Source organism: Phocoena phocoena, chromosome 10 (assembly GCF_963924675.1).
Source record: "Phocoena phocoena chromosome 10, mPhoPho1.1, whole genome shotgun sequence".
NCBI lineage: Eukaryota > Metazoa > Chordata > Mammalia > Artiodactyla > Phocoenidae > Phocoena > Phocoena phocoena.
In genome coordinates this window covers 105,125,983-105,139,763 of record NC_089228.1, presented here as the reverse complement: position 1 = coordinate 105,139,763, position 13,781 = coordinate 105,125,983, and the positions used below count along the sequence as shown (strand labels likewise).

The 13,781-nt window shown below is 46.9% G+C and overlaps 1 protein-coding gene across 1 annotated transcript in view; it reads right to left on the bottom strand.

Annotated features, from left to right (window-relative positions):
* Positions 1 to 1,621: 1,621 nt before the first annotated feature.
* The window catches only part of EXOC2 (exocyst complex component 2), a 124,326-nt gene continuing 112,166 nt past the window's right edge, over positions 1,622 to 13,781 (bottom strand). The window contains exons 23-27 of the mRNA XM_065884586.1: positions 13,001 to 13,056; positions 10,915 to 11,037; positions 5,670 to 5,731; positions 3,472 to 3,531; positions 1,622 to 1,753 (exon numbers count right to left, since the gene is read on the bottom strand). Of these exons, the coding sequence (XP_065740658.1) occupies positions 1,645 to 1,753; positions 3,472 to 3,531; positions 5,670 to 5,731; positions 10,915 to 11,037; positions 13,001 to 13,056 (410 nt within the window). The 3' untranslated portion in view covers positions 1,622 to 1,644. The remainder of the gene's footprint in view (positions 1,754 to 3,471; positions 3,532 to 5,669; positions 5,732 to 10,914; positions 11,038 to 13,000; positions 13,057 to 13,781) is intronic.

The following is a 13,781-nucleotide window of genomic DNA, read 5'->3' as shown; positions in this document are numbered from 1 at the left end:
CCGTCCTTCGGGTTTGAGGTGCTCGCGCTCCGACGCTCCATTCCGAGCCACAGAAGTGCTTCCCTGGTCCTCTGCTTAAGCACTATTGTGCTTCCCTGAGCCACGGAGTCCTCGTCTTGGCTCCTACGGGCCTGACAGGGCGGGGCCCCCAACAAGAGGTGAATCAGCGGGACCCCTGGTAATGCTTTCCAACAACGATCAGACAAACACAAGGTAAACCGGGATTTAAGCACTGGGTTGGCCCAAAAGTTCCGAACAAACTTTTTGGCCAACCCAATATTTATTGTGAGGGTTATAACTAGACATATAAAAAGTTACACAGCTAATGAAAATGCTGAAATAAAGATGCTTAGGGAAAAAACGCCAACTAACTTACATCTCGTATTAAAGACACACTATTGGCTGCATCAGATATTTAAAATAACACAAACACTCAGGATTGCAGTTTTGTAATTTAGTTCTCAGCCGTGGCAGATACAATGGTTAACATGCTTAGGACAGACGACAGTCCGTATATTTCTTAATAAGCTTCATCCAGCACATCTGTACAAGGTGAAACGTTCCCTTCTAGTTGCCACGCCCCATCCCCCAACACCAACAAATGCACAAACACAATAGGGACTCACTTCAAACGATGGACACTGCACATGGCCATGATGGACCGCAGAGTTCCCCGTATTAATACAGACCTTAATGCCAGTGTTGAAAAGGGGATTCTGTGACATCCCTGGAAAAATCTAAAACCCTGACTCAGTTTTCTGAAGCAAACGGTGTGACAAAGTCAGGTCAGGGAAGCTGACTCTGAAGGAGGTCGTGGCAGCCTGACCTGCTCTGGTAACGGTGTCAGCGGCAGCTCCCACGCCTGGTGACACAGATGCCACCAGAGCAGACCCCCCATGGCCACCAAGCAGGCCACTCGAGGGGCCAGAAGTGGCGCGGAAGGTGCCAGAGGGACAGCGTGCACAAGGCGCCTGGGCCCGCCGTTCCCCACGCGTGCAAGGGGGTCCTGGGGCAGGAGGCACGATGCCGCAAGGCCCACGTCAGGTTCAGGGCGAGTCACACAAAAGAGGTCCGATGCCACGAGCGCTGTGAACATAGAAAGCGGCAGCGGTTAACTCACGGATGGAGGACCACAGAAAGCACAGCCCAAATGTCACACCTTTTTATTCAGACCACACGCTTTTCTAAAAGTCTACTTGATTCGGGAGCCATCTGTATGAAATAAAGGTTTTAAGCACAGCTGCACAATTTAGGACAGCTGAAGCTCCAGATGCTCGCATGTAACTTCCTGATGAATCTCTCGTCGCCGCCCCAGGTGCCCTGGAAGCTGCAGGAGGCCCCGGAAGATGCTTCGGTGTAGGCCTGAGCCGCCCCGTCTTCCGCAGCCTTCACCATGCAGCATGCAGCTACGAGAGAAAACTCTGTGTTTTAAAAAGGCATTTTAAAGTCATACGGGGCCTAACGTAATAAAAGCGACAAAGCAAATGCTGCTTGGACGTTTTACATCAGGTCATTTTGGTTGAAATATAACACATACCAACATCTTCCTAAGCTACCAATTCAAGGGAATGGGAAGAGAGAGAGATCGCAAGCCTAACCGGTGCTTTCCGCCCAGATATACCTGTGGGCGTTCGGGGGAGCGCGTCATCTGGAAGGCACCTGCGTCTTCACGGCAGGCGGAGGGGCGGCCTGGAAGCAGGCGAGCTGCAGGTGCACGCCGCTCCTGACTCGGCTCAGCAGCAACTCCAGCAGCCTGTGGGGAGAGGCGCTGACAGCCACGGGCGGGCGGCGGGTGGGACCCAGACACGCTCGCCCGGTCCGGTCCGGTCCCCCACACGCCCTGCCCCACGGTGCCTCCCTGGGCCAGGAAAGTCACTCATCTGTGGATTCTGGACTCAATGACAGAAATAAGCTGAACAAAGAAGCTAGCTGCAAGGACATACACGTGCAGACGTCTTCACCTTATACATAAAATCGCCCTTCCGTTCCCTTCCCCTAGATTAGTTAGATGCTCCCCCAAACAGACTGATGTTTGGGTATTTGAGCCTCTAATTTTAAACACTTCACATACACTGAAATGTGCTCTTTTTGGCATCAGCTCTGTGCCCGTTGCTAAACGCACCGCAGCAGCCTCAAGACCCCCGCCGTCGGGACAGAGCAGTCCCGTCACCTCCAAATCCTCCTGTGCTGCCCGTCCGTCGTCACCTTTGCCCTCACCCCACCCCTTGGCAACTATTGGTCTCTCTTCTGTTGCTCTTATCTTGCATTTCTGCCTTTAGCAAACACTGGAGAAGGGGACTGAAGGGGCGAGTTAAGCACAGGAACACCCAGGGTCAGTCCCAACCCCAGCAATAACCTGCCTGGTCCCTGTGCTGGCCAGACAGAGCCGCATCATTCTGGGGCCACAAGGGACCTTACAGCTCGTCTGGCTCAGAGGAAGCAGCCAAGAAATGAGCTTACTGGGGTCAAGAGACTACTTCCTGGTTTCACGGCGCTCCCCGCAGATCTGAAACAGCCCCCGTCCTGGCCTTCACTGTGGTGCCTGCTGCTCCTGACTCCCTCAAAAGCACTGGTCTTTTGAGCCTAGCGAGCACTAGCTGCACATGTTAACGATACGGGGCTGCTTCAATCTTTCATGATGTTCACGCTAGAGGAATGGACAGCATTTGAACCACGCAGTCAGCGAGAGGAGCAGGAGACCAGGAAGGTCTCTGCCGCCCGTCCTCCCAGCCCCGTCCACACCCTACAGGCTCCCTCTGCCCTCTGAGTGTCCACAACATCCTCTGTGCTGTCCCAGGCCACACCGAGGGTGTCACGCAGTCAGGGTTCCGTAACTGTCTGCCTTGTCAGCCAGCTGCAAGGGTGGGCGGACCTCGGCCGGGCTGGGGAAAGGGCCCAGGCCGGCGGTGTTTCTGCTGTCTCAGGTGAGGGGAGCCTGGGCACTCATGACCTTTGCCTGGCCTAGACTTTGTCTTGGGTCAGAATTTCCTGTTACGTGAGTAGCAAAGTTTGAGGTCAGGCTGAGACCATTAATACAATATTAGCGAAACGTATATAACTTTATTATGTCATGTCTACAAATTTAGTCTTAACACTTCATATTATAGAGCACAAAATGTACACTGCTGACCTACTGGAAGGAAAAAATCATTGAGTCCTGCATTTTACTATGCTGTCCTCTCTTTTACGTTTCTCGAAGTATTTTCTTAAAAATTTCAGGTAAGAATATAGTTTACTGAGTGAGTCAAAATAAACTTTCTTATGAAAGTTTAAGGGACTGGTACGGTCACTTAAAACAGTAAAAGAACCAATTTCTGAATCGTCATGAAACCCAGGTTTTACCTCCTTCTGCCGCGTGGGAGACAAGCTAACAACGCATACCTGAGGGCCACCGAGTACTGCCTTCCTCAAGGCCAAGTCTCCACCTGAAGAGGAGGAGTTTAGGTCCCTGAGACCCGCACCCAGACTTACTTTCTGTCCGCTCCGCTCGAGAGCTGCGGTAGGGCTTCCAGAGCCTGCTTGAAACTGGATCTGGAACACAGACAACATCCCAGGCAGGGACACGCCGGCCCCACCGGGAAGAGGAACGTCAGAAAAAGCGCATCTTACATACAGAGAAACATACAGGCCAGTAGAAGCAGGGGGAAAAGTGAAAGTGAAAGTGAGGGTTTGTAGGAGCTGGGCCAGAAGAATTCAACCAGCAAATAAAACACAACTTGAAAAGCAAAGGAGAAGCTGATTTTTACACAAGGGTGCTACTCACCGTGCTAGGTGAGAGCTTCGTGTGGAGTCATTAAATTTAAGGAGGTCTTTACTTTCAAAACAAAGCTGAAGTACACAGATGAAACAGCTTGTAAGGGAGGAAGAGGGCTAAGTAGAAACAGGGATGATCTTGTGCAACAGTATACAAAGGGGGTATTTCTAGAATTGACCTGTGCAGGGCCTGATTTCCAGCCCACCTCTTATAATAACTGAACATGTCTTAAGAGGATTTAGCTGTTATCATATTTAAAATTTGTACGATAATGGAGAGGGGTGTGTGTGTGTGTGTGTGTGTGTGTGTGTGTAATTCAACATCATTTCATTTCTTGAAATACGGAAAAGGGAGTGGATTTAAAAACCACCAATTTGGTATGTTTAACTTTTTAAAGTAGAAAGTACCAGAAAAGTTACTAAATCAAATGAAAAGCATTTTAGGGGAGATTATTTGGTAATAACTTGTATTGTTCACTAAGGAACAGTTCTCATCTCTTTTTGTTTTATGACTATTGACTAAAGTAAAGAAATAAATGTAATTATTTTGACTTCAAAGTGGCCTTTGATTTTTTTCTTTTTGTAAAAACGTCTGCATCAGTGGACCAGGAAATAAACTTCTGAGCAATGTTTCTCAAACTAGGGGCAGGTATCAGAGCAACACACAGAGAGACAGCAAAGTACCAACAGGGCCCCAGAAACTGGCAGGGTGCCCAGCTGTTCCTGGTGGGTCAGGTATGGGGGGGTGGGGACAGGTCACAGCTTGTGAGCATTTAGTCCTCTTCCCTGACGTGGAGAGAAGTCTCTACCGCCGCCTCCACTGTCACCTGGTTTCCTGTAAACCTCTTCTCATTCGATGAAGAGCAATGTGAGGCCACTGCTCTCTATTTTTACATCACGACCAAGAAGAAGAGGATGAAGGTGACCCCACCAAGAGTTTACTGGGTGGTTTGACATAGTTTCTCATTTAATTCCCCCAAAACTTTGCCTAGAAAGTATTATTATCTTCCCGTCACAGATGAGGAAGCTGGGCTACAAAAGGTCAAGTCAGCGGGAAAGAACACACAGGTCCGTCCTCATGCACAGCACCTCACCCATGGGTCCTGGGCGGGCGCTTTCTGGTGTCTATCACTCAGCACTTGTGCAGAGCAGCAGTGGTGGGAACGGACCAGAAAGGCTCCCGGTCAGCCGCCAGAACAGAAGTAAGAGGCTAATAACCTCATGTGTTAGGAAAAAATGGAAAAGTTTTCAGCTGTAGCAATGACAGTCAGGATGACGGCACGAGCACACCGTCTAAAGCTGGAAACGAACGGTTAAGTACATCGCACATCGTGTTTAAGCAGTTCCCCTGTGGACCCAACACTTCCCAGGCAATACTGCCAATGGGGTAAACAATCTTCTGTAGGTAGTGCTGTTTCAGTTCACCTACTGATGTTTCAATGATAGGAAATCCTGACTTTCATTCAAAACAGCTAAGAATTATCACTAAATTTCCACTACAAAATTTTGCAGAGAAACCACAAGGTCTTCCTCTTATGCTGATACCCATGATGCTTGAACTGTCCTTCAGAGTCTGTGATGAATAGACTGACTCAGTTCTTATTTTCTCCTTTTCAAAAGAAGCATGCAATGCTCTGCTACACCGCTTATGAGACTAAGACTTACCTCAGTGAGTGAGAAACATGAAATTACATTAAACCTTTTTTCCTTCTGTGCTACAAAGAGGCAGTCTCTGGACTCCTTGGCTTACTGTAGGTTTGTGCTTTTAACAAAACAACTGATCACATGAACTATGAGACCACAGTCACAAGCGCTCGCTGTGATCAGTCACCTTCACCTGGGACCTCACGCCTGTACGACGAGCTTTACTACAGGGGCTTTCGGAGCACTCACAGCACGGCCACGGAGCATCTCACCTGCTCTCTGGTGTCAGGTGAGCAGCCACGGTGTCCCTCAGGGTGCAGATTTCAAGCCTTGCCTGGAGGTGAGAAAGGGATAGGTGACCATGGGAACTATGTTGCCGGTCAAACAGAAACAACGCGAGGGTCGGCCCCCAGCCTGCTCCATGCAGGGCAGACCCCCATGGCCACAGTGGCAGCTCGTTACGAGTGAGCAGACCTTCTAAATCAGCCCAAAGAAACTGGCCACAACAAAGTTCCCTTTCACTGAAAACTGTCTGAGAGTCAAGTCTGACTGTGTGGAGGCAGGTGTCCTGCTCTGAAAGGTAGGGACTGTGCCAGGGCCGTCCAGACACCAGACGTCACCCTCCAACCAGTGCCTCCCCTGGTCTCCCTGGGGAGACCAGGACTGTCCTGTCCCGAGACTGACAGGAGGTGGAAGGACGCGGGCTGCCACACTGCCTCCTGCCCTGCCCTTCCAGGCTCCACGACGCTAACCTCAGAGCTAAGCTCTGTAGACTCAGTGCAGCGCTATGAAAGTCACAGCTGGCTTTTCTCTTTCTTTTCTTTTTTCTTTTTAAAAACAAAACTTGACAAGTTGATCCTAGACACAACAATATGGAAATGGAATAGCACAGTTGGAGAAACTCAGACCTTCTCATTTCAAAACTTACTGCAAAGCTACCATAAGCCAAACAGTGTGGCACTGGCACACGGACAGACACGTAGATCAACAGGAACATGGCTGCGTGCCCAGAAACAAACCCTTACATTTACGATCAGCTGACTTTCAACAAAGTGCCAAGACCATTTGGTGGGAGAGATGGTCTCTCCAACACATGGTGCTAGGGACAGCTGGACAACTGGACGTCCACACTCAAAAGGACAGAAGGTGGGTCCCTTCCTTAAAAACTGACTCAGAATGGATCACAGACTTAAATGTAAGTGAAAAAACTATAAAACCCTTAGAAAAAAACAGGAGTAAACCTCTGTGACATTAGGCTAGGCCTGCCTTCTTAGGAATGACAATAGAAGTACAAGTGACAAAAGAAAAATTAGATAATTTGGGCTTCATCAAAATCAAAACATTCTGTGCTACAAAGGACACCATCACAAAAGTGACGACCCCACAGAATGAGATACTGTTTCACACACACGGGGACGGCTACGACCAACCAGACAGTCACAGGTGCCGACGAGGATGTGGAGAATTTGGAAACCTCATACACTGCTGGTAGGAAAGCACATGGTATAGCTACTTGGAAAACAGTCCAGCAGCTCATCAGAAGACTAAACACAGAGTAGCCACATAACCCAGCGATTCCAGTCCCGGGGGTATCCCCAAGAGAAATGAGAACATGTGTCCACAGAAAACTTGTACACAATTGTTCACAGAACCTTTCTTTGTATCAGCCAAAAAGTGCAAACCCAAATGTCCATCAAATGATGAGTGAACAAATAAAATGCGGCCTATCTATACCATGGGACGTTATTCAGCCACAACAAGGCATGACACAGGCTGCAGTAGGGACGAACCTTGCAAGCATTACGCTCAGTGAAAGAAGCCCATCACAAAAAGCCATATTCTATGATCCCACTTATATGAAAATTTCAGAAGAGGCAAACCAGAGACAGAAAGCAGACAGGTGCTGTCAGTGGCTGGGGTGGGGGCTGGGAGGGACGTGGACGGTGACCGCTAACGGGGCTGGGGTTTCTCTCTGGGGTGATGCAGCGTTCCACAGTGCATTGTGGTGACGGACTGCACCACTCTGTGAACACAGCAGAAGGAAATCCACTGAACTGTATTCTTTTTATCTTGCAGACGCACTGTTCGGCATATGGATTTCATCTGCGTAAGACTTTTAAGGAAAAGCAAGCTAACCTAGCGCTTCTGCCTCTTGGCAAGGATGGAGAGGGTGTGCTCTGCATACAGCTTGCTGCCCTCGGAGCCCTGGGGCCTCCAGCGAGGATACCCTCCTTCACCTCAGGTACCGCAGTGTGCGTGCTGCCCAGGAGACTGTTTTAAAGACACAGCCCTCACCTCTAGGCGTGCACAAAACACAAACAACAATGAAAGACATGGCTAGTTTTTAAATTAACCAATCAAGATAAAAGCTGACTTACATAAGATACAGTACATTCAGTGAAATGTTCAGTTGGAAAGCAATTGTTTGGTTTCATTTTTCAGGGGTTTAGAAGCCTGAAACAGTTTGTAATGAGAAAGCGTAGATATGACAATTTGTCTCTCTTGTTTACATTCTAGTGTATATAAAAATGAACCTACAAGGAAAACATCAAAGAGAAAAAACAAGGTAGAACTTTCGGCTGAATATTTTAGGAGAAGGATTAAATCACTGTAAAACTAGTATCTGCTAGAAATTTTATTCAAACAAAGTGATAAGGAATTAACCCATGAATTATGCCAATTGTAAAAGCTGTGATAATTTATACAAAATACATGGACCGTTTGCCAGAAAACGCCCCTGCCGGCGGCTCTCGGGAAGGTCTGAGGCCGATGGCCAGGCCAACCCTTCACGCGGGCCTCGCAGAGCCATCTGATCAGGAGGAGGTCACACACAGGCATCCCGAACGGCAGTGGCCAACGTTTCACAACACAACTGACGCCAGTCTCCAGGAGGCACAGAGCTCAGGAGGCCGGGCTGCCAGCTGGTTCCGATGTCTCTTTCTGCCCCTTCCTGCTGACCCTCCTGCGAGAGGAACTCAGTCATCAGCTAAATGGGCTGCAGAAAAAATCTGCAGGGAGGGGAGCTTTTTGTTGTAATTCCAGGACCGCCTAGGCCCAAAGCAGCTACTGCAACTTCCTTTCAATTCATCTTCACATACACAATTCCTGTTACTGATCTCCTCCTGCACAACTATTAGAACAGCCATGATCATGGAAATATTACGAAGTTTCTGTGATGGATTTTCCCCTCGCCAGCTTGCCAGGTCAATACACATGCTCAATCCCTTTCACCCTGCATTTCTGTGTGAACTTTTTCAAGTGCAGAGACTCTGGGAGAACTTTACAGCGAGCACCTGTGCTCGGCCGCCAATGTTCTCCACAGCACACGCGTCTGCCACAGGCGTCACTGCCTGGAGTAGGCTGTTGCAACTTTTTCGATTCTTTGAGTTAAAACTTACACACTGCACAATGGACAAATCTTCGAGTGCACATCTGGTGAGTTCGGGCCGCTGCACACGCTGTGTGCGGGAACCATCCCGAGGTGTAGGACCACCGCCTGCAGAGCCCCCTCAGCTCCCCGACTGGTGTCAACCACCCAGGGGACAGCGTCGTCCTGGGGTTTTCTCCACGAAAATGATATCCATCCAGTACAAGGCCCCCTTCACGTGGCTTCCCTGACGCTGAACGGTAATTGTTTTATGGATCCACCATTTGTTTGTTTACCCTACTGATGGACACCTGGGCTGTTTCCAGTGTTTGGATGGGTAAGTGTATACTTAGTTTTGAAAGAAACTGCAAGAACTTTTCCCGAAGCAGCGGTTCTATTTCACACTCCTGCCAACGCGTGAGAACTCGCTTCTCTACAGTCTTGCCAAAACTGGGTGTTTTCAGTCTTTAATTTTCTTCTTCCTGCTGGATGGGAACTCACTGTTGTGTCAGTTTTCACGTCTCAAATAACTAATGATGTGGACCATCCTTCACCTGCTGAGTGGACATGGAATCACATGTCCCAGGGTCCCTAGAGCTCTGTTTATTTTTTCTCAATTCTTCTTCTCTCTCTTCTTCATATTGGATAACTGATGTTTGGTCTATACATTCACTGATTTTTTTCTTTTGTCCTCTCTATCCTGCTGTTATTACCATCAAGTATATTTTAAAATATTAATGTATTATACTTTTCTACTCCAGAATTTCTACTCAGTTCCTATTTTAGGGCTCCTATTTTTCTGCTGAGATTCCTGTCTGTTCATTCACTAAGGAGCACAGTCTCTTTTACATCACTGAACACAGCTGCTTTAAAATCCTTGTCTGATTTCTAACAACTGGGTCATCTCAGGGCTGGTCTCAGCTGATTGTCTTTTCTATTGAGAATGGGTCATGTTTTCCTGTTTTGTTTTGCTTGTGCATTTCAACTAAATTTGGATTGTATCCTGGACATTGTGAATGTTATCTTGAGAAGACTCTGGGTTCTATAATATGCTTCTGAAGAGCTGATTTTTGTTTATTTTAACAAGCAATAAATGTATCTGGACTCAAACTGAAAACTCTCGGCTCTGGGGCAGCTTTTCAGTTCTTACTTCGGTTCTTGCCTTATGTGGGCTGGAGTGGAGTCTGACCAGGCGTGTGGTTTAGGGGCCAACTAGAGACCCAGGCAGTGTATACACAGAACTTATGGCTCCTGCTTTCTGCTCCCTGGGATACCTCCCTTGCTCTCCTGTAGTTGTGGCTGCCCTGAAGCCTATTCTTCTAAACTGAAAAGACAACAGGTTTTATGTAGTTTTAGTTTCCCCTGGGCCTGCATTCAGGCCAAAATCCATAAAAAGTGAGGAATTCACCCAAGTGCCATTTCTTCCAGAATCAGCCACTCATGTTCACTCTCTAGAGTCTTTAGGTTTTGTTTTTACATTTTTTATTTTTATACATTATTCAGGATTAGAGTTGTTATCTGTAGGGGGTTGGCCTGACAGGAGGTCCGCAGGCATTACCAGAAGCAAAACTTCTAGTACTTTAAGAAGATACCCTCACAATGCCCTTGGGCATGAGGGCCTACAGGGGGGCTCACGCCCCCACAGGCCTGCACACCCTGGTTCCTACTGATCTGGCTACAGGCAAACCAAGGCTCATCTGACTTACAGAAGTTACCTTTGCTATTGTAATTACGTAGTTTAAGTAAATACAACATAAACCAATGGAATATGAGTAGAAAAAACAGTCATTTGTTGTTTCTATGCAAACTGCATTTGAATGCTCTGGAAAGACTATTTACAAGAAGTTTCTAAAAATTTCCTGTTAAATTGAACGTGCTGAAGACAACTGTGAAACAGAAAAAATCACAGAACTTCAGAAGGAATCTGTATTCAGATAGTTTCACAAGTCACTGTACTCTCAAGGGACAGGAACTCTGGAACTGCCGACGTCACGGACGTGGCTCACACAGGAGACCATGTAGCTCTCCAACCAGCAGATCCACAGAAAAGTACGAAGCCTGTCTGGACCTCCTGAGACTGATGACTGAAAACACATCTCTCTGTTTTCAAACAACTAAGTTTTAAACACAGAACTGAGCAGCTGTGGTACCTGCAATGCTCCGTTTTTGCTGAAGGATGAGACGCACTGCATCAGCCTACTCAGCTCTTCAGAAACTGCTTCCACCACCCTAGACAGCACCCGAGGCACCAGGTCTTTGGAAATAGTGAACACCTGATAGAACGTGGAAAATAAGAAGAAATGATGCATTATGAGGGCTTGCCTTGACCAGAACTTGTTAAAAACAAAGGGATGCACGTAGCAAAACAACTCCCAGGTCTCCTAAGCTGTATTTCTGCAGGATCTGAATTAACGAAGGAAAGGCAGACACGGACTTGCACACAAGCTGTATTCACTGATTCGTGACAAAAACCATTCCTCTTAAAAAATATTGGCAAATGTAGTTTTGAAAGGTATTGTTGATAGGGACAAACTGAAATAGTTTTAAAGGTTTCTTCCTCCTCTACCCTTTTCACAAGAAGAAATACGATTTCTAAAGAGGAAATTATAGAAATAAAAACATACTGGGTCAGACTCTCCTTGGGTCAAAACAAATGCTATATCATACTGGATACGTTATTCTGTATTGGCCAACAGAGTTCCCGATTTTACTCTTTGCTGAATTAAATATGTATTTCCTTTCATTTGACAAAAACATTGTTTTCAAGCTTTGAATTTTGATATTTGCAAACTAACAGTTTGGACATTTGGAGAAACATATTACTATCCCGATTTCTAAGTTAGACTAAATTGTATTTTCTTTTTAGCTTTTCCTTTTTTCAGATTCAATCACTAGTATTAAACCTTTGGGTCAACCCAAACATAACCTGAGTACTGAAGAAAATTTGGGGCAAGTTAAGATCATGTGGGAATAGTAAATAGTAAATGTTAAGTACAAAATTCTGTTTTCAGCCACTGGGATATATTAAAAAGGGCCGTGAAAAGCCTAATACAAACAACGTCATGGTTATCGACCGACAGTGGACGTTAATCCAAGTTGCCTCAGTGGGAATCACCATCATTACTAAAATGCCCACATATTCTGCAGCTCCTCTGATTACCACCTGCCCACCTACGACTGAGATGTCTCCACTGCCTGATGATTTAATGTTACACTCTAACTTTATCGGAAGCTAACCTAACAAAAAAGCGCTTTTATATGTCTTTGATAAAATCAGGGTTGAAAGTGTATCACTCTTCATAAAAAGATGTACATGGCAAATTCCTGCCTGAGTCAGATCACATAAAAACTTTACTTCATGGAGAAACATGTATGCTCTGCCTCACTAGGAAATGAAAATTACAAGACACCCCACTCCGCTTTCTGCTCTGGCTGCTTCAGACTCAGAGCCAGGTGGAGGCTGCAATCTGTGTCCTTTGCTCGCTCTTCTGTTTCAGCCTTAATGATCCACATTTCTCCAGTTCACCTTGGTAACCCAGGCAGCACGTGTGCATGTGGAGGGTGACGTAAACCTGACACCTCCCGATGCACCTGCACCAGACGCAGATACTCAGAAGGTTCTCGAGCAGCGGTCAACTGCGCCTGAAATCTTCTACTGAGAACTTCTTTGCTGGGCCCATTTCATCTGGTGGACAACAGTTCACTGGCCACAGCCAACCTGGAAGTCCATGACTGCGGAATTACGAAGGCAGTCACAGCAGGGACAACGGTGGGACACTAAGCAGAAAGTGCCATGGGAGGGCAGGCTGGGTGTGAGCAGCAGCACCAACGTCCAGGGGCACCTCTGTGAGATGCTGAGGGGAGGCCACCACCTAACTTCTTTCCAACACGCCCCACAGCTGCGAGAGTAAGATGTCAGCGCTCATTTGTACACTGGTTAAAAACAGGGCAAGGGATTTTCCAAGTTAGGGAAAGACATCCTTTCAATTTCTCTTCTCTTTACCTTTCAAATATTCATGAGTTTAGTTTTAATTATGAGAAAAAAACATACCCAATTTCAGAAAAAGACTCTCTCACAGTTAAAACACACGTGTGCGTGTGCTGAAACCAGAGTTGTATTTTATTTACACCAAAAACACATTCTGAAGGGAAAAAGACCTCCATAAAACCCATCGAACTGGCCTCTTCTTTTCTCCAGTTACCCACGTCCCTTAGGAATAGCTAAGGACGGCTTACCTCTGCATGCACAGCAATTATATTCACCAATGCTTCTTTTAAGTAGTTTCTGACACCTGAAATCAGATGGGGGAGGGAAAGGCATTTAGTGGAGACACGAGTGTGGGCGCTGCTGTGGCTGCCCCTGCCCCACACCTTCCAGGAGAGACGGAGGGGCAGCACTGGCCCAGGGCGCCTGAGAGCCAAATGGCCCGAGGGCTACGTTTGGTCAAGTTATTTTAAAAAAAAGGTTAAATTAATTAGGAGTTTTCGTTCATTGTTTTTCCATTTCTGTCATTGTTCTGTTCTCTGTAATTGCTGATCAGTCTGTCAAAAGTGAAATTTAAAATTGCCCTTCAGTTTCTTCATACACATATTCTTCATATGTACACACACACACACACACGCACACACGCACACACACACACCCCACCTCCGCCAGACAAAACCCAGAGGACAGAAGGAGGATATTTACCAAAGTTTATGAAACATATGCTAAACATCTACTATAGCATCTTACTTCCAAATAAAAGTCGAATTATTATGCAGAATGACTATTTTGATCTTAAAAAATTTAGTTCTGGGTGAAACTTCTGAAAAAGACACACTCCAACCTGATTCTGTAAAGCAAGTTAGAGACTGGACAAACCCACAACTTCAGGATGGCACGGCTGCCCTCCAGGGCAGGCGCACACGAGAGGGCAGAGCGCAGTCTGCAGGCAGCGGGCATGGGTTCAGTCCAGCCTCCTCTCTACAAGCAGTGACCTGTGGCAGGAAGACAGGGACCCAGCTTCGCCTTCTA